The sequence below is a fragment of the Dermacentor andersoni genome, chromosome 1, assembly GCF_023375885.2.
Source record: "Dermacentor andersoni chromosome 1, qqDerAnde1_hic_scaffold, whole genome shotgun sequence".
Classification (NCBI taxonomy): Eukaryota; Metazoa; Arthropoda; class Arachnida; order Ixodida; family Ixodidae; genus Dermacentor; species Dermacentor andersoni.
Window position 1 is genome coordinate 74,414,982 of NC_092814.1, and position 21,859 is coordinate 74,436,840.

General features: G+C 45.3%; 1 protein-coding gene across 1 annotated transcript in view; it reads right to left on the minus strand.

Annotated features, from left to right (window-relative positions):
- The window catches only part of LOC126545441 (uncharacterized), a 265,594-nt gene that overhangs the window by 55,059 nt on the left and 188,676 nt on the right, over positions 1-21,859 (minus strand). Inside the window, exon 3 of the mRNA XM_050193317.3 lies at positions 18,990-19,059. Within this exon, the coding sequence (XP_050049274.1) occupies positions 18,990-19,059 (70 nt within the window). The remainder of the gene's footprint in view (positions 1-18,989; positions 19,060-21,859) is intronic.

The following is a 21,859-nucleotide window of genomic DNA, read 5'->3' on the forward strand; positions in this document are numbered from 1 at the left end:
CGCAAGCATCGCCCGTGGTACGAAAAGATAATGCTAGAAAACGCTAGTAAATGAACGTATAGGGATAATGTACAAACGAAAATTACGTCCGATGGCGTAAAGTATGCTGCATGACGTCATTCCGCTTTGCACTCTCGCATACTCGCCCAGTGTAATGAAGTCATAGCATGCCAGAATTACATTGCTTAGACCCATCAACGTCCGGCAACACGACATCTGGGATTGACTCTTATACCTCGAGTTGAATTTATATTGGTGACACTCAGTGACTCGAGGGGCTGAATCTTTCCTACGACGCATTTTTGCTGCGAGATTCTTGAAAATCTCACCTCCTTGAATCTTGTTTGTGGTTTGCGCCAGTCGGTTGCAATTGTGTGCTCTCATAATTATATTGTCAATAGCATCGGCCAACCTTGCATAAAGCGATGGTTTAGTGCATCGACAACGACCAAGGCCCGTATTCACAGAATTCTCTTGCGCTAGAATTGTTCGCAAGAGCAATTACCAGCCAAGCCTGATGCTGGACATATGATTAGCAAAAGGTAGCTGACCAAATGAGAACAGCTCTTACGAATGTAAAGCGATGTGGTTCGTACTTCAAGAAACTAGACTCGTAGATCCCAAATCCCTGTGCAAGACCCCTGCAGTGGCAGCTTGGTCTCCAAACTGCCCCACTCACAATAGTAGATATTCATACACCTAAGCTTGCGCAGTTGAGCCAGATGGGACGTGTGATGGGACACTAGGATGCTGCTTTACACGGAAGAACGAGGAAGTAGATTATTTCGCTCGTTATGGTCACCAATACCGACGCCTAACAATGGGCGACTCCTCAGCGAGAATTTGAACACAAGCCTATGCAAAGCGGTATGCCGACATGCTATTCCAGGTGGGAAGGATAAGAAATAATAGGATGTACACAGTGCACGTGTCACGTAACGCATACGAAACACACAGCACACATGCCACAAGGCAAACCTCCTGGGAATTCATTAAAGAGCCTGTCCCCCGCCCTACCATGTGTGCACCGACAGCACGGTTAAAACGGTCTATGCTCAATAGGCGGCACTTTGAAATGGGCGAGATTCCTCGGTTAGTTCATCTTTTTCTTTTTTTAGATGAAAAGCGCAGCGTCAATAATATTGCGGTGTTAGAGGCGCTTGCACCGTGGACAATCGCGAGTGTCAACAACGCCACAGTCAAAGCAGCGGTCAATCACCATCCGCTATTTTGTGCGAACGCTTTCGCGAATTCGATACATTGTAGGAGGACTCCAGCTATAGCGTCAGCGTACAGTCATGGTCGGGCTAAACGAGCCCGTTTCTTATAGAAGCACTTACTGGTTACCCAAAGAGTTTAATAAATTGTTGTTTTCGTCCCAAAGCTGCGCAGCGACCTATGAGGGACGCCGTAGTGGGAAGGCTCCACATTAGTTTTACCCCCCCCCCCCCGGCGATCTTAACATAAACTTTAGGGGCAGTATTCAAGAAGCTTTCGTGCGTAAGTGCTCTTTGCCATTGGCTGGCGGCCTTCACTAATAGTATATTCTGCAGAGTCACGATAGGCTGATATTTGTTATGATGAACAGCTCTAGCATAAGGGCTTTTTTGAGTATGGGTCTACGTACACGAACACTTCATATTAAAATTCCGCCCCCTATCGGAACGCGACCGCCAGAAGCAGGAATCGAACATACTTCCGCGAGCACAGCAGCAAGACGCCATATCCACTGAGTCACCACGGCGGTTGCCCACAAAACTTAAACAGCACGTTTGGCACACATACCAGTGACCTCAATGTTTTCTTATTATAACGTAGTAAGCTATTTGAAAAGCTTCTCAAGAAGCGGGTTAGCTTTGCAGAATAAGACGTACCTATTATTATCCTTACAAAACCGTTTTTGTGAAAAAAAAAAAAAAACATTACACTCAGCCCTCTCAAATTGTTTTATTGAGAATAATTTTCATTAAATAAAATATTTGTTTTCTTACTCTCCTCAACGCCACTCACTACTTACTGAGCATCAACAAATGTCGTAGCAGCAAAAGCGCCTTATTTGCGTACGACATTCCCTTTGTTCTTACCGCTTGTAACAATGCGAAGGGAATATCTTTTCGACTTAAGTTCCGCGGTGGTAATTTGCATGCAGATGAAAATAGGAAATTTCGAAATTCGCCTCACTCAAATGGAAAAGTGTGAGGGGGGGGGGGGGCGAGGAGACCGGTTTCGTGGGAAACTTAAGAAGACTGACGGGTCGCGTGGGACAGACTGCTATTTCAGCTGCTCTAGGAAATCTAGAGACATTTGTTTGAAAAAATGTCCCTGAGGTTTGGTAATTGTTTTGTATTTTCACATACCTTGTATGACTCCAAAATTCAGCAAGGTAGCTGAGCCTCCCAGCAGCTCAAATTAATAGCTGTGCGTGTCCGACATTTATGGAAATTTGCGACAGCCCAGCATTGCACTCAAGAACGTTTATTTTTTTTTTAGTTATACTTTGCTTACACCCAGTTGGCGGTTTTGAGCAAGACGAACACTAAAGAATGGAAAAACAAGACTTTAAATGAGTTCATCTGCGGTGCTACGTCGTTTTTTATTTAAAAATGAGTGCGGCGCATCGAGAGCTCTTCTGTGCTGCAGATGACCAGCAGCTGTTTGGAAAGTATACCTGTCGCTTTTTTTCGGACATACAGCCTAGAAAACAAGAAGCAATATTTGAGCCAGCAAGAGCGTCACCATCCTCATCATCAGCATATTTTTTATGGCCATTGCAGGACGAAGGCCTTTCCCTGCAATCTCCTATTAACTCTGTCTTGAGGCAGCTGATTCCAAGTTGTGCCTGCAAATTTCTTAATTTTATCCCCCCACCTAGTTTTCTGCCCTCCTCGACTTCGCTACCTTTCTTTTAGTACCCATACTGGAACTCTCGCATTATATAGTCTCCCAAGCTCCATTTCTTCTTTCTTTATGTCAACTAGAATATCGACTATCCCCGTTTGTCACCACTACCACTAGCTGATCCACACCGCTATCTTCCTGTCTCTTAACGTTACGTCTAACGTTTTTCGTTCGATTGCTCTTTGCCTAGTCGTTAACTTGTTCTCCAGCTTCTCTGTTCACCTCCAAGTTTCTGTCTCATATGTTAGCACCGGTAGAATGCAATGATTGTGCACTTTTCATTTCCACGACAGTTGTAAGCTCCCAAGCAGGATTTGGTAATGCGTGCTGTATGCACTCCAAGCCGTTTTTATTCTTCTGTAACTTTCCTTATCGGGATCAGGGTCCCCTGTGAATAAGTGACTTGGGTAAAACGTACTCCTGTGCAGACTCTAGAGGCTGACTGGCGATTCTGAATTCTTGTTCCCTTTCCAGGCTAGTGAACAAAATCTTTGTCTTATGCATATTAATTTTCAACCCCACTCTTACACTTTCTCCGTTAACGTCTTCAATCATTTGTTGTAATTCGTACCTGGTGCTGCTGAACAGGACAATGTCATCTGCAAACCGAATGTTTCTGAGATATTCGTTGTTGATCCTCACTTCTAGGCTTTCCCAGTTTAATAGCTGGAATATTTCTTCCAAGCATGCAGTGAATAGCACTGAAGGGATTGTGTCTCCTTGCCTGACCCCTTTCTTGGTATGTAACTTTCTACTTTTCTTGTGGAGGACCAAGGTAGCTGTGGAATTTTTTTAGATAGTTTCCAAGATATTCACGTATGCCTCCTGTATTCCATGGTTACACAATGCCTCTATGAATGCTGACATATCTACTGAATCAAGTGCCTTTCTATAATATATGAAAGCCATATCGAGCGGTTGCACCTTTGCGCTTCAGGAGATTTAATATTTGTGGCACAAATGATTCATTAGGTAACGTAGGTGGAGTGCCTGAAGAAAGACATAAATGAAAATAATTGCAAAATAATATTTACATTATACCGGAACCAGCGGTTCACTAAAGATGGCTGTATTAGCCGAAGCGAATTCATCAAAGTCGCCGGCTTTAGTCGGGCGACATATTCATCTTATCTTTAAGACTGACAAGGACTGCAGCAAAAGCTTAATGATTTATGTACCTTCATACACATACCGGTAAATACACTCTAAAAACCTCGCTACCATCCAGGCAGAATACGCTAGTACACTGGTTATACCGGAGAAACAGCTCCCGTGGTTTATTATGCCATTTAGCACGGCATCATTGTACAAAATAAAAAAGAATCGAAAGCGGAGCGGAGTTAAACTTTCTTTTCGTTTCTGAACGTCATATATATATATATATATATATATATATATATGGCGACGTGTACATACACGGGTTGTCGTACGTGGTTAGCGCGGTGCGCGCGGTTGTTGCGTGTCCCCGAAGCTTCGTCGCACACACGCGCTTCGAGATCAAACCGAAGCCATCAATAACTGTCGGGCAAGGGAACCGCATATCGCTTAATCCTACTGCGCTGCGCGTTTAATCGTCTTCGTGCCAGGGGAACAGATCTACGCCACTGCCGGCACCATTACTTCGTTATCACGCACGGCGCACCACGGACTGCATAATGAAAGAGTCCGAAGCGACTAGTCAATGTTGCGAAAGATTCCTGGGGAAAACAAGCTGATGAAATGGCTGCGGCAGAAAGAATGTAGCAAATTACTGCTTGCGCAACCGTAGTTGACGTGCGCCGATAAACGGAGTCCCGATGGCGAAGAAATAAAGCCAAGAGGGGAGAGGGATTGACTGACGCAAGTAGCGGCGCAACCAGAAAATAGCGCTGCGGCGTATATATAGGTCCTTCAAAAAATTCAGCGCGCACGAGTATAGGCATTTGATTATAAACGGCTTTCCTGTAAAACTTTGCGATCAATGGTCTTTTATGTGCTCAGAGTGCTCAGCTGAAGAGCCCTCGTAAAAGGAGGCCGTTGCTTGCGACTCTGTCCTGAGAAAAAAAAAATGCAATCCTCTCTAAGGACTTGCGAGCCTTCGTGCCTCCCTCGGGGTATTGTTGGTAATGCTCTAGTCGCTATGTGGGAGCGTGCTGAAGAGGTCTCATTTGTCTTTGAATTATTGCTGACAACTATAGAGCAAGTAAGGGAGCACAGGCCTGCAGCATAGAGGGTGGTGTCTGCCACTGGCGAGTAATGTTGGTCGTATAAATTTGCTACGCAAATTAAGGAACGACATCTTACGTCACCAACTATTATAGGCGTTAATACATACTATTGAAAGAAGAAAAAAAGTTGTAGTGGTCCGAGAAAAAAGGAGAATGCTAGAAAGCAAAACAGGTGAATATCTGCGTCGCATAACTCAGATAAACAACCCATCTAGCATAAATGTAGAGTCACAGGGCATGTATATTAAAGTTTTCTCTGAATATATGTCTTCGCCTCCTTGCGTTTGCATCTACGCAGTCGCGACGAAGGCTTAGCTTTATGGTATTCGGGACTGAGACACAGCTACCATAGTTATGCAGCGCATTAAATCTGATCCCACCAATGGAAAGCTACAATTCAGCGGCCGAATTCACAAATGTTTTCGTTCGTAAATATCCTTTGCTATTGGCCGGCCGCCCTCGCTAATGATATGTCCAGCATCAGAATTGGCTTAAATGAGCTCCCACGAACAATTCTAGCGTAAGAGCTTTTTCCTTATGGATACGGGTCCAATTTTTTGAGCATAAAACTTAGAGCTTCCGCGGATATGGCAAAAGTCAACTCAGTCGGGAAAGCAACTCTAAATCTTACTTGATCGTCACGCCTCTTGTATTTATGCACACAATGACGAGCGACATCGGGGAGATATATATGTATATAAACGTTTGGTTGTCAGCCGTTTTGAATACCCAACACCATAGGGCTTCAAATCGTATCTTGCGCCGTGTTTTTTAAACCGTTCGATTTTTCGTTGAACTTCTTACCAACGTTGGCTGGGACACACGGCATACACTCTTACAAAAAAGAAGGCCTTATAACAATGTGTTTTTAATCGTTGTTTCCCGCGTGCAAGTGAACATGTACTGATATTCGCTGTGAAATCCTATCACGTTTGTACCTTCTGCACGTCATATACTAAAGTTTATCACTTTCATTCACAATTATGAAGTTAATGCTCAGGAGTGACGGTTTGGTGTCACTCAGATTGATCCAGTTGCGAGGATATGGTTGTGACCATATAAAGTTCAGAGCAGCGAAAAGTTCAGCTGCCACGTAAAGAGTCACGTGAGACAGCTTGAATATGTTTCTATTGTAATGGGTATGTGGAAGTCGGCCGTGGAACGATTTATGTGTGTAAACGTTAGCGTAAAGCTGGAAACTAAAGTAAACATGACAAGGAGTTGCTTCGCGGTGGCCTCTCTAGTAGGTAACCTTTCCGAGAGCTGCCCGAATTTGGTTGAAGATGAAAGACAGCCATGAAGGATGCTCAACTTCTACTTGTCAAAAACTGGTTCTCTAGAGCAACGTCCCTGTAATGTTCTATAGAACATTACCGACCAGTTCCAATCCCCTTATCAAGAACCGACGCTGCAAGACAGCCTCATATTGTGGCTGAAGCTATGACCCACAAATACTGGTATTCTCCCAACGTCCCGAAGTGTCATCCTCATAGCCTGGATCCATCCTTAAAGCTACAAGTGCCATAAAAAATTTCCCGCTCTGAGGCGACAGTATTGTGCCGCCTCTGGCTCGGGGTGGCATTTACGAAGGCCTGCTCGTTCCGCATTGGAATGGGGGATACGCCCATGTGCGACTCTTGCGGAACCACGGAAACTATTGAACACATCCTATGTATCTGTCCCCAGTACGACGTCGAGCGCGAAGTTCTCCGGACAGCACTGAACCAGCTGGACTCTAGACCATTTTCCGTAATGAAGATCCTTGGACCCTGGCCGTTCGCGTCGATGACACAGAAGGCCACGAAAGCGCTCTTGAATTACCTCAACTCGACAGGTCCTGGAAACCGTGTGTAGACTTGGTGCGAACCTTCCCCTGTGCGCGAAACTGTGCTCTCTCGCTCCTCTATCTCTCTCTTCATCCCCATCCCCCCTTCCCCAGTGCAGGGTAGCAAACCGGACGTGCGTCTGGTTAACCTCCCCGCCTTTCCTGTCTTCTATTTCTCTCTCTCTCTCTCTCTCTCTGCACAGGGACATTGTACCTGTGCACAGCTTGTATGATTAGTTGTCTGAAGAATATTGTTCCAGTAAGTTTCTATAGCCACTGTTGCATTCCGAGTAACAGGCTCGTCGAAAATGAACGCGCGAGGTGCGGCCATGGCCAAACTGCAAAAGCGCGCTGTTAGCACGCGTCGTCTTTCTCGCATTCTTACGCGGAGCAATTGGTGGCATTGACTACCAGGCTAACGCCTTCTGTAGTAACATCACTTCCACAGTTGCGGCCCTGAAGATATTCCTAGAAATGGTAGGAAACGCGGATATGTTTCGCATTAACTATTTTCACGTGCCCGTTACTGTGCATCGATTGACTGGGTGCGCGAAGCGTGCCTGAGATGTTGTTGAACTCCTGAAAGTTTGTACAGTGTGCATTGTGCCCATTGTATTTTACAGTGTGGTTACTTGAACTTTCGGGGAACCATGCGGAAGTGACGTTCCGACTTCTATTTACATTTTATTATTCTTTCATCCATTTGTTGCTTACTGGAGTTGACCCTTGATTTCAAATTAAATTCTTTGGTTTTGCGTGCCAAAACCATGATCTGATTACCAGGCAAGCCGTATTAAGGGACTCCACGCTAATTTTGACCACTGGGGTTCTTTAACGGGCCCCCAATGGGCCGTACACGGGCTTTCTTTTTTTGCATTTCGCCCCCATCGAAATGCGGCCGCCACGGCCGGGGTTTTATTCTGCGCCGTCGAGCTTAGCAACGCAACATCAAAGCCACTACGCCAAGAAGGCGGGTGTCCCATGTGTGATTTATATTATCTGGCTAAACAAGAAGCAGTTTCCGGAACGCGGGCTCAAGATAGACCACAAAATGTAATTGGCTCGCGGCCTTGCCCTACAACTAAGAATTAAGAGGAAGCTTTAGCTCGGGGCTTATACCGATTCCCATATTCAAATACATTTTTCATACGCAAAAATGTTTTTCTCAGACATCCGCTGGACCACTCTGTGCAAAGTTTGCTGCATTTGACAGATATTAAGTTAAATTGTAGCCGCTCTGCGCTCGTACAAGCAAATTTCTATTTCAGATCTCAAATCTGCAAAATAAATTGCCGAAAGTAGGCAAGTTTCAAAAACTAAGAAGAAGCACGAAGTTTACAAATCCGTAACTCTTCAGAAAAAAAGGAGAAAGGACAAGAAAGAGAAAGAAAACCGATATTCCAATTACTTGTACTGCATCTGTTAGGTAACCTCAAGCGGAGAAATGCGATATGCCAATTTACAGCTTACGTGAAATAGTTACAGTGTATACGGCGATTTCGCAAAAGTCTTACTCACAAATTAGTGGTGTATTTTAGAGCGGTGTATAACACATCAATTTTGGCTGCTTTAGATGCGTGATTAGGCGCGCTTTAGAGAATTGTGATATCGTTTATTATGACTTGAGTTGTAAACTTGATACCTGAATTTATTACAATTTTGCAATTTTAGAGAACTTATCAAAAATGAAATGATGGCGTGATTCAGTTCTTACAGTTCCTAAAGTTAAACTTTTTTCATTTAAATGCAAGAAACTTCACGAAAGTCGCTGCCGTGATTGCCGAGGTAAATGATTTCTCCGTTTCACTGTATTTAGATAGGAGCTCCCGAGCGAAAGCTTCCTCTTTGGGAAGTGAGTGTGTAGGTCGCGCCCCTACATGATTATGTATATCCACAGCGAACTTAGACTCTAAAACAAAATTACACCCTTTGGGTTGTATCTTGCCACACAACAATAAACGTCATCTGCCTCGTCCGCATTTTATTTCTTTAACGCTGCGAGCCCGGTACTTCCCAGTAACGAACGGCATGCGCGTTATCACCATGACAAGTATTCCCGACAGGAAAGTAGCGGGCACGGCGTTTTGAAGAAAGGAAACGCAAGCAAGGCAGATGGCGATTATTGTTGTGTGGCAGATATACAACCCAAAGGGTTGTATATCTTGCATACAACCGTTTGTCTGAAATTGTAGATTGCTGGCTCCTTTGCACTTAGGCATTTTCTTCATGACGGTAACGTTCTAAGAACTTCTGTAAGCATGTGGGGCCACAGTCTGGAAGCTCGTGCTCATTTTAAAGCGAAACCTTTACTAACCGAGTCTAGGCGAGTTTCGCCGTCGTCAGCAATTTGACCTTCATTTGACCGCAGCTGCGCCGTAGCCTTGGCAACGCATTACGTGACTTACCGCGCCGAGCTCCGCCACCGCCGCCGGCTTGGCACATGCGCTCTCCGCAGCTGGGTCGCCGCCTGACCACGTGACTCGCCGCGCGCCTGGCTAAGAGGAGCGCCGCGCTCGCCTAGTCAGTGCGAGCTTGGCCTTGGATGAGAGCGAGGCCGGGCCGTCTTCTCTGAGCGTTGCGCGGTAGCAGGAGGCTTTGAGCCGCCGTCGCCAAGCGGCGTCTGAACACCCCGCGGATATCGCATGGCGAGTTGTTTCACTGGAGAGGGTCCGGAATGCAACAGGCGTCGCACCGTCGATATCAATGCAGCGACCGTGTTCGCGCCCTGTCCGTTTGTGCTTCTACGCTGCGCATGTTCGCGGCGTCTTTTTGCATGATTAGCACTTGCACTTTTCCTCTGGCACAACAGGCGTCGCACCGTCGAACGATGCGTGTCTACCCAAGCCTAATCACAGTCATGTCTAGCCACCGACCTAGGCACAGTCGTCATACCTGGCTAAACGATGATTGTATACCTAAGTAAAATAATTACAGCTAAGTGAAACCATGACTTAACCAAGTGAAACCACGACTTAACCAAGCTAAACCAATTTTTCGCTTTGCATATCCAACGTTAGCTGAGCTAAGCTGCAGCCAATTTGTTTCATTTTATTGCAATAGAAACCTGCAGAGATGAGCCAGTGCGTCATTAAAGGCTGTGTGGAGTCTTTTTTTTTTCTGTATGTGCGCGAGTGATCACCTAACAGTCACTCGATTAAGAGTGTGCTCATTAGCGTGTATTTATCTTTGTTCCACTTGGTCGACTCGGCGAAACATATGAGCTCCCAATTGCCGTATAAGTTTCCGAACGAACTGAGTATGCTGTCGATATCTGCAACGTATAGCTCAGGACAGAAAGCTGAACTAAGGTAAGGATTCATGATGCAAACAAGGGTAAGGCGTGCAAACACGGACACTTTTCTAGCCTCAGTGCTTCCTTCAGTTGATAGTCAGCGTTCGTGTTTCCCACTTCTCTTCTCTTGTGTCCGTGTCTGCACGCCTTACCCCTTTTTTGCATTATGACGTATAGCTCATACTCAGAGACTGTAAAGCATATGCGCTGAGCCCGCAGTCACAAAGTAGTCCATACACTAGGGCGGTTCATATAAGAACAGACGCCGACCAACCGTGACAACGAAGTTCACATAAATGAAGGGGGTAGGTCAATAAGAAACAATTCTTACGAGTACGTATTTGGCCCCGGTTTCTGGGTGTTGCTTAAAGCACGCCTTGGGGTATCACGAGCAGAAAACAGCGCTAAACAACAGGACGAAGAGCGGGACACAGGCCACAGCGCTGACTAACAAACAAGTGTTTTTATTCTTTCAGTCAGCATATATATACTTTACCGCTATGTCAAAGCACAAGAGCAACAGAAAGTTCAGAATGCGCAGGGGCAATAAATTGCAATCAATGAGGTAGAAGGCTATCTTCTTCGGAAGAAGAGAAATGGTGGGGAGGCTTACACAGGCTTCGCCGCTATTATGAATGTGAAAGGCTTCGGAAATAAGACGTGCGCGGTCATCGCAGTATTTTGACAAATAAGTCACATATTTAAAAAAAAAGCGGCTTGCAGCCACATTCACTGCAATGCATTGATAATTGACTGTCTCTAGCTTGTTTTCGAACCTTTTATTAGTGTTCGCACATGAGTTCATTGATGCACCGCCCCGTGTGACCGATATATACAGAAATGCCTGCATGAAATTGGAACCTTATTAACCACACAGTCACAACAGTCAGCTAAATTCTGCCTGTGCTGCTTTTTGCTACATTCTTGGCTTTCGGTCACCTGATTGACTTAGTGGCACAGGCTACCTAACTTATTTCTGGCAGTGAACACAACATAACGCCTGCCCTGCTGACAACCTCTTTGAGATTATGCGCAACCTGGTGCACATATGAGATAACCGCAACCATTTGCCGTTAGTGATTTTCAGACTGAGCAGCTGCCGATTGCTTTCTCTTAAGGCTTGTTGCGAAGCTTTCAGCGATGCTAGTTAAAAAGGGTAACGGGAAACATGCGAGCTTGGCTACTTGCAATTCGAAGCTTGTATCTACTTGGTGGTCACAAGACCGGATGAGGGCCGCCTTCATAAGATCTTGCAATACCACGCTTAACTATCTTTGAGTGTGCGGAGGAAAAGGGCAGAAGGCTCTTATGAGACGGTAGAAGGGATGCGGTATGTTGATGACTTTTTTAATTTTTTATAATACTAACACTCCTGGCGCGCAGCCTATTGGTGCTGTATATGACGTGTTCCGCACAGTTTTAGGTTCCTTTGAATTGACCATGGAGAATCCGTCATACAATAAGCTGCGTTTCTTAGACTTGGAACTCTCGCTCTCAAGCAACCATCTATGTTAGGGTTATGCTCCTCGGTCTCATAAGAGCCTTCTTCCCTTTTCCTCCGCACACTCAAATATAGTTAAGCGTGGTATTGCAAGATCTTGCATGAAGGCGGCTCTCATCGGGTCTTGTGACCACCAAGTAGATACACGCTTCGAATTATAAGTAGCCAGGCTGAAGCTCGCATGTTTCCCTTACCGCTTTTAACTAGCATCGCTGAAAGTCTCGCAACAAGCCTTAAAAGAAAGCAATCGGCAGCCGCTCAATCTGAGCATCACTAACGGAAAATGGTTGCGGTTATCTCATGTGTGCACCAGGTAGCGCATAATCTCAAAAAGGTTGTCAGCAGGGTAGGCGTTAGATGCTTGTTCACTGCCAGAAATAAGTTAGGTAGCCTGTGCCACCAACTCAGTCGGGTGACCGAAAACCAAAAATGTTGCAAAAAGCAGCATAGGCAGAGGTTTGTTGTTGACTGTTGTGACTGGGAGGTTTATAAGATTCCTCTTTCCTGCAATTAACACTGATGAGTTGACTGAATTGTAATAACGTCAACTAAAGCTGTTTACAAGATTGTAATCGAAGCGCATTTGGCTTCATTCTGTTGGTTATGAATAGGCTACGAATAGCATCGGCCAAACGGGGCGGTGTATCAATGACCGCATGCGCGAACACTCAAACAAGGTTCAAAAATAAGCTAGAGAGAGTCAATTGTCACTGTATTGCAATGAATGTGGCTGCAAGCCGTCTTTTCAAGACGTGACCTATTTGTCAATATATTGCGATGACCGCGCACGTCTTATTTCCGAAGCCTTTCACATTAATAATTGCGGCGAAGCATGCGTAAGCCTCACCTCCATTTCTCTCCTATCGAAGGAGATAGCCTTCATATCTCATTGATTACAATTGATTGCCCCTGCGCATCCTGAATTTTCTGTTGCTTTTGTTCTTTGAGATAGCGGAAGAGTATATATATACACGCCGATTGAAAGAATAAAGACACTTGGTCGTTAGTCAGCGCTGAGGTGATTGTCCCTCTCTTCGTCCTGTTTTTAGCGCTGATTTCTACTCGTAATCATGAACTAACCTGCCCAAATGCGTACTCTCCTTGAGGTACCATAACAACAAGGTAACCACAAAAACAAGTCATACCAACGAGCCACAAAAGCGAGTCGCTACTTAGGCCTAGCAGGGTAACTGCTACCGCTGTTAACGGTGGCACCTATGTTCTGCTTCGGTGCGCTCGCCCAGCGTTTAGATTTCGCTTTGAGATTCCGCCGCGCAGTTATTGAGGTTGTCGCCAGTGGCGCGAAACGCATGCCCGGTTTTATCGGTTGCCACGGCATCGCCGACGCATTTGGCTGCGGGACACTCGGGTCCGCTTGTTTTTGCGAGGTTTCATGAGCGAGAAACGAGCTTTGCGCCCGACATTTGAAGCGAAGCTTTCTTTGCAAGCTCTCCCGACTTTGCTGAGCGTGGTTGCTGCTGCGGTCTAGTTGAATAGCTCAAGCAGAGAAAGTGAAATAGTTATACGTGCCTGATTGTGGGGTCGCGCTTCGGTCTCCCATCGCAACATCACAACAACCCCATATTCTACTCATTAGGCCATAATGCACGCCTGCTTCTATTTCGTTAAAGCCAAGTATAGGTCTTTGAGACCATTGGTGTTTGCGTAACGACATGCAGCACGTGAGCGCGCGTGCGAGTTTTCACTATAAGCTACAGGTAGGAATTAAATGCGAAAGGTAAGGAAGTTAATCGGGAGATAAATATGCAGCTTGCTAACCACACGCGCACGCGCACACGCGCACACGCACACGCGCACACGCACACGCACGCACACACACAAAACACACACGCACACACACACGCACACGCACACGCACGCACGCACGCACACACAAAGGAACGCAGGAGTGTCATCACAAACATCAAACATTGCCTTCGTCCTCATGGCATCAATGTGCCGACGCCTCACAGAGTGCGCTTGTATTAACGGCTGTTAGCATTTCATCGTAGCTTGTGAACTTCGTAATGCATAATGAATGCATCACATTAAAGTCCGTACGGTTCAATAACGTTGCATGAGATTAAAGGTTATATTGAATTACAATAAAGTAGACAAATGTACGCCTCGCATGTATTATATTAATTAACCTATTCACAAAAAGGTGGAAGCTTCGGCGATTTGGTGATTCAATATCGACATGTTTGCACAGCGCAAAAGACGAGGACTGAAGGAAGAACATAACACAGGCGCTGACTTCAACTGATCTTTACTTGCGAAATCGCCAGAACTATATACATGAGCAAAAGTAATGAAAACAACTTTTGCATTAAGCCACACATAAACCCCTATTGCATCACAGCCAGATACTTGATATCGTTTTTTGTGAGGGCAATGACGGCATGTTGATGCAAAGGTCGCCCAGCCGCTGTATCTTGTTAGCCTCTATGATTTCACGTGTAAGCTGTTCTCAGTGTTTGGAAATTATGACGCAATTTTCAAATTCGGGGTCACAACGACAGTCTCTGTAGTTAATGCCAAGATGAGCTTGCACGGCGGTATAAGCATTGTAAGAATGCTCCTTCAATCACTCATTTAAACATCTGCTTGTCTGGCCAACGTATTTCTTTCATATGCTGGGTACCCCGAGCTCTTGTTAGTTTCTGTCGCAGAAAAGACATTAAATAAAATCAAGCTGGAAGACAAAGCACCAGCTCACAGCGCTGCCAGAGAAAATAAGCCAGTCGCGGTGCTCCCTTACTTGCACAAGATTTCGCACAGCTTGAAGAAGATAGGCAGTGAAGTAGATGTTAAAGTTCTTTTTTCTGCCCAAGAAAAATTATCAGTGCGTGAGCGTGTGAATGCTCATGTCACACGACGAAATATTTGAAATACTAACCATAGGAAGCAGTTTGGAGCATGCGCCCTGGGTGTGGTTTACATGATTCCCTTGACTTGCGGAAAGAAATACGTCCCACGTCTTTTGCGGCGCAGCCGTGCGAACATGGCGACTGAACGCCGTACCAATGCTCGCGTTCCAGTGAGGCTATGTTTTGTGCGTCTTCTTGTTTATCTTGTTGACTTTTGTTATCCTTATTTTTGTTTTTATTATATTTGTTTACCTTAGTACGAGTGTACTCTAACCGGGGATTGCAGTTCAAGAATACAAACCACGTAGCTGCTGAAAAAAAAATTTTTTTTTGCTGATAAAAAGCCTTTTAATACCTTGGGACAGTTTTACACTCGACGCTGGGGCTCGGTGGTTATGGTCGTAGTTTGTATTCCCCGCCCTAGCAACTGCACTGATGAAGAAGCTGAATCGAAGAAGAGCGAGAGAGAGAGAGAGAGAAAGAGCAAGGAGAGGAAAGGCAGGAAGGTCAACCAGAGATCGCCTTGTTTGCTACCCTGCACTGGGGTTAAGGGAAAGGGGGAATAGAAAGAGGAAATGACGTGCACTGAGATTTAGGTGCGCGTTAAAGAGCCGTACCGTTACGGCATCTCTTCAATTCCACGATGGAGCTTTATTTCAAGCCTCATAAATCGCCACATTTTCTTCACACGTGGGGGCACGTGTGAAGTGACAACGCGCCGAAACTTTTCAATGAGAACTATGGCAAGCTTAAGCAGGGTCATCATAGTTTCGAAGAAATATTTTTCTAGCATTACAAAAAAAAAAAAAAGAATTTTTTTTTTCTTATGGCACGCGGTTTTTGCGTAAACAAGCAAGATTTGAAACGTCGTCCACATGACGACAAATTGTCTCCCACCAGAATTTTTGGGCAAAACACACTGAAGCGCATTAAGCGTTATGCGCACCCGCATCACGCACAGCTGGCGGAGAGAGCACACGCCATCGGACATGTAGTTAATAGCGCACCGCGCAATGGAAAGAAATCGCTCGAATAAAATTGCTCCATGCTAGACATATGCACCCCGAGAGATCTGCCTGTACATTTCCAGCATTCGCTTTCCTGACAATACGATTCGTTTAGTTTCCCGTTTCTTTTCCTTACCTCATTTTATGCCCTGGCCGAAGTTTCTATAAGGATGTTGCGCCAGGTGTCGTCTCCACGAGCTTCAAGAATGCCGCACACCTGAGGGCACCATTTCTTTGCCTCGTGCATTCCTCCGATTCCAGTGTACTTTCGCGGCGGCGGGGCTTCTTCACGGCTTTGTTATTATTTTTATCTTTTTTTTTTTAATTGAACAACACAAAATTCTTTACGGAATTTCAGGGAGCATTGATAATGTACGTACAAGCCATGCGTGACTTTAAGCTATTGGGGAATGCATGCCAGGTGCCGGTGTTAAGAAAGGCGGCTCTTTACGGCTACGGGTGTTTGTATTCCATGAGTTTCGCCTAACTGAGTCTGGTGATTCGAAGCGGAACTGCAGCAGTTCCCCCAAACAGCGTTTGATAGTCGTCAATTATGCGCTATGCCGACTGATAAACTACGACGCGTGCCGGAAATTGGTAATTGCGAAAGAAGACACTACGATGCGGCGTGATGTCGCTCGATGCGTTTCGAAGCCCACTAATCCGGTGAGAAATAGCACGCGTACACAGCAGAACGGTCTGCGCAGAGCTGCGAAAACGCCTGCTCGTTAGTACGCCATTCATAGTGTTCAGTTGCAATGGAAATTGTGAAAGGCTGCTAATGATGCGGCGAGGCGTCTGAAACATCCCCGCATGCGTGGAAAACTGAATCGCGGTCTCCGCTGAGGGAAATCTGAGATAGACAGTTTGTGGCGCTGTCTGCAATAACAGAATCCTGCAATAACAAGAGAAATCGCTTTCCTGCATTAAATTACATTTTTTAGAGAAGTGGGACTAAATTTGCGTAATAGATTTTAGATCACACAAAACGTGTGACTGGCCGGAGCTTTTGCTCTCGTGTCTTGGTTATATATGGGTTTTTATAGCGCTCACTGTAAAATAATTTACACCCTTGAGCGTGAATGCTGTCTAAAGGGTCTAAAGGTGTGAGTTATAGTGACATTTGCACCCTTATTCAATTTTAAGGGCGTAAAATATTTTACAGTGCAAGGGCCAATAATGGCCCAATAGCGCCACGCGTGTCTTCGGCTGCCGTGATTGGCCGGCGGCCGTTCTGACGATCCTTCCTCACGCGCGAACGACTCTTCTTTGAATGGCAGCGACGCAGATTCAGCGTGTTTCACAAAGCTTATCGCGCGCTAAGGCGCCGTGGCTACACTTCTGTTCTCATGCCATTAACTGACACGGGTGGTGGTGGCCCACGAAGCGACGTTAGGCCTAAGAGAAATTTTGCTAACTGTAGCCCTGAATTATGGCGCGCGAAATTTCGAAAACTTGCATGAGCACTGCGTACACATGGGTTCTTCCCCCTCTCATCTAAAACAACATCGCGGCGGTGGGGAATTGTGCCAGTTGAGCATGGAGCTCAGGTAGCAGTTACCAACGTGTACGCAAAGAAAAGAATGCCATAAAAATATAGAAGCTTCCCTTCCCCATGTCTAGGCTAGCCATCCGGGCACGACCATGGTTAATCTCCTTTCCTTCTCTTCGCTCTCTATTTTTCTTATTGCCAGTCCATTAGCCACACATATTTTCCGCATCACTTTTACTGAAACGATGCTGAAGTAACGCGAAACCATTATTAATTCGCCCAGAAGGGTACGGAAAACACGCCTAGGTATTGCACTGCATCTGGAAACGTTTTGGTAGGTAACGTTAAACCAGTAACGGGTTATAAGGTAATGGTGGACCTAATGAAAATCTCCTCGTGAGACGAAATTCCGGTTATCACGCTTTTGCATTTTAATAAGGAAGTTTGCATGAACACCTCAGCTTCATACAATATTTCTAACGGTATATCACCTTCAACATCTTAAGCTTGCCTCCCCATCTTCAACTATCATTGCAAACTCCCGCATTCATCTCACAGGTGTTCTTGCATAAATTTCATAAAGGCTTCAGATTTGGTTATCTTGGTAATCAGGAGGGACAATGAACAGAAGTGTTTACAAGGAACGGATGCTCCCTTCTACCGACAGAAATATTAATGGACTGCGCGAAACCAAATATTAGAAAGAAAAACAAATACGGACGATTTAGCGGTAAATGTGAGAGAAATGCATTAGCATTACGTCGCACCTATTTAAGGTCCCGAATCCATGCTTTAAACCGTGTTCACCACATTGCAAAGTGTTACTCAGGAGCTCGCTCGACACACATTCTGTCTTTTATATACACCACCATGACCGGCTTCCCTCACTGCGCAAACACACACATTTTCACTTTGGCGGTCCTAATACGAATGCATTAAAAGCTGTGCGAGCCATTGTTTTGAAGAGAACGTTCAGCGCACCACCTTCGACTTGAGAACGATGACGCATGTAAATATTGCAAAATTTATGAAGGCGTCTTTACAAAATAAAAAAAAAGCAACATAAGAAGAAGAATCTTCCATCAGAGCATAGAAAATGCTGCCTCATTTCGAGAAAGCGGGACTATGCCATCCAGGCCTGCCGGTGGCAGTTTCAATGGCGTCATTTTTGCTTCGCGTTCATTGCGATCGCTCCGGTCACTGGCGCGCTGAGGACAATGCTGCTGAATTTTGGCCTTGGGCACTTAAGACGGCCGCGCTAAAGCAAGCACTATAAGAGCGAGCCATCACTTCCGTTTCATCGTCTGACGCTGCTACAGCAATTTGTTGGTCCTGTTACATGTAATCCCTGCATTAATATATGCAATCCTTTAGTGAAGCGCCACGCGACGCAGTTGTATAATGTATAAGGGCAAAACATTATAATGAAGTAATACAACGGCGTCAAGAACGCGTGCTCTTTCTTGATAACATATGAAAAATAGCAGAGTGTTATTCTTTGGAAACAAACGCGGGACCTTATTGAGGCCGACAAATAATCCATTAGTGGATCTTAAAACGGTGGATGTCGAATGCAGATAAATACGAGAACGCTCAAAATTTTAAAAGTAGACCTTGAATTGCGGTTGACATACTCTTTTTTTCCCATTTTTATAGAATGGATAACAAGATATTCGACTGGCGCCAAAATGGCATTTCAAGGCGCATGCATAAATTACGACGCGCCAGCGATGTGACCGCAGATGCGGCTAGATGATTACACGCGCGGCGCTCCTATACAATACAACTTCTTTGAAACACTACTCGCGGTTCTTGTCTGCACTTGGCATACATTGCAAAAAGAAAGTGCATAAAAAGTGGTAAACGTATAGACAGTGAAAGCATTAGCAACACTTACGGATCCGGCGCAAGGTTCTGCCTTTTGCGGTTAACTTGGTGAGGCTTGGGCTCAGAAACCATGTTAACGTCTGTAAAACAGAGAAAGGAGGAGTTGGGAACAAAAGGGAGGAAAAATAACGCCGTCGGCAAACACTGAGTCACTCTCTGACAAAAAAGTGAAAATGGAAAAAAGTGTGCCAGGAGAACAAGATGCAAAAATGCAGTGTGCAGTGGAGGGACGCCGTGATTTCGAAAGCGAAATAGAGTAAAAAAAAAGAGCTAGAGGGAAAGAAAAGAAAAAAAAATGTGAAAAAGGACGTAATGTTGTGGGAGGTGTTCGAATAACGTCTTAGAGACGATGCGCGCAGCGGGTTCTTTAGAAGGTAGGCGAAGAAAAAAATAAAAGGAAGAGAGGGGCGTGACGTTGAAAAAATGTTCTCACGTGAAAGAGCTGGAATAAAAAAGAAGGGCCAGTTGGGGAGGTGGGCGGGGGAAGGGTAGAGAAAGGGGAGGAAAGGGAGCGAATTGAAAGGGACCATGAGTACACAGGCAGAGTGCGTGAAACAATAATTGACAATTATAATCCCTCGTACAGGGCCGACGCTGTCGTGCGCCCGTTCTCAATTATGCACTCCAATAGGGGCCCCCTAACAACGCAGTCACTGAGACAGCTTGAGAGCCTTTGGGGCTTAACACTGCGGAAGCGTTGAACGGCAAAGCTCAATCTGGGGAGCGGCACAAAGGAAGCGGCGGTGGCGCAAGACTATAGCCCGGGCCGGAACAAAAGAATGAATAAAGAAAATCGAGGACTAGCTTCGCTTGGTGCAGAAAGGCATAGTGCGTGAGGGGGCGAAAACACGAGTCATTAGAATCAAAGCATCTCTTCCACGCTTTGGAATTAATGAATAATAATTATTGCAAGAAGTTAAAGACGCTCCCACCGTTCGCCGCCTTCCCCTTTTTCACATTTGCACTCAAGAAAAAGTCAGCTTTCCTCAGCACGTTTTTTTTTTGTTGTTACCCTTTTGACATCTTTGTTTGATTTGGCTTTAACAATCGATGACGACCACATTTGCTATTTTGCATTGTCCTTCGCTGCGTAAGAGCAAAGCTTACACGATAGCATTCTATGGTTTTTGTTTACGATGAGAAAAGAAACTATGGCAAATCAGTTCTGCGGAATTCCGCAAGGTGGAGGAAAGTTCATGAAAGAAAAAAATGGACATCCACCCGTATGTAGCACGAAGCTACAAAGGAAACCCACACAGCTTTCCCCGAAACAAAGCTCCGTAGTTGAAGAAAAATCCCGGACCAGGACAAATTTTTTTCTTCAACTACGAGTGTTTGTATTATGAGAAACCCGGGTAGGTTTCCTTTGTAGCTTCGTGCTACTTACGTGTCGATGTCAATTTTTCCTTTCATGATGAAACAAGAATTTCGCGAACAGCTTAAGGGAAGGCGTTCCTTCGCGTTACCGTGAACGTTGCGGAAATACCTCTTTTTCTTCCTGTCCCGTCTGAACCTACGTGGAGACGTGATTAGCTAAGACGATGAATACACCCCACTGCACCCCCCCCCCTCCATGCTAAGACGAAGCGCCCCAACGGAAGCTTCCAATTTCTGCGTCTTTTAACGCTGCTTGTTGCATGCAGCGTGAAACAAGTGAAATCAGTAGTGAAAATTACGACCTTCATCTCCTTTTCATTCCTCTCGTCAGGCTCCACCTTTTGCGCGTGCACGAATGTGCGCACAACCGTTTGACAAACGGAAAATACAATGAGTCGAGAAATCCAAACTGTGTCTATAAATCAAAGAGGCTGCAAGTATTATATAAATACACTCTGTCATAGTAACCGCATTAACCGCGCCCAAAAAATTCAAATAGCGCGAAGTTTGATATTCCGATATTTAATAACAAATTTCGGTATTTGACACGATACACCCAGCTGACGGCCTTTTTTGAAGTCCCAAAGCAACATCGCCGAAGAAATTTCACATGTGCAACTTGGAATTCTAACATTCTACATGACGTCATAACGCAACGGAGGCATAACTGCGCACAATGCAATTGTTTAATAGATCACGAGGTTATGTACCTAGGCTTCTTTGTAAGGCGCGATTAATTGTACAGCGCGGGAACACAGGAGTGACGTACACTCATCGTGCTTATTATGTGACTCCACGCTATGTAATTAATCGTTTATTGGAGCTTTGGCACTGTGTATTTAATTTTTGTTTGATGATCGACGATTACATATGTATCATTGTCTTCTGTGTCAGCGTCTTGTTTGTCACTACCAATGATGCGGTTATGAGTTCGGTGTCTCCATTGCTCATTACGGGACGGGACTCTGCTCGGCATTGTCGACGTATGATTGCACTCGTTGAAAAGAAAAGTGTACAATCATTGCATTCTACCGGGGCTAAGATATGGGGCAGAAACTTGGAGGTTAACAAAGAAGCTCGAGAACCAGTTCAGAAGCGCGCAAAGAGCGATGTAACGAAAGATGTTAGGCGTAATGTTAAGAGACAGGAAGAGGGCGGTGTGGAGCAGAAAGCAAACGGGGATAGCCTATATTCTAGTTGACATTAGGAGAAAAAAATGGAGCTGGGGAGGCCGTGTAATAAGTAGGGTAGATAACCATTGAACTATTAGAGTTACAGAATGGGTGCCAAGGGAAGGGAAGCGCAGTCGAGGACGGCAGAAAATTAAAAATTATTGGGGTTTACGTGCCAAAACCACTTTCTGATTATGAGGCACGCCGTAGTGGGGGACTCCGGAAATTTCGACCACCTGGGGTTCTTTAACGTGCACCTAAATCTAAGTACACGGGTGTTTTCGCATTTCGCCCCCATCGAAATGCGGCCGCCGTGGCCGGGATTCGATCC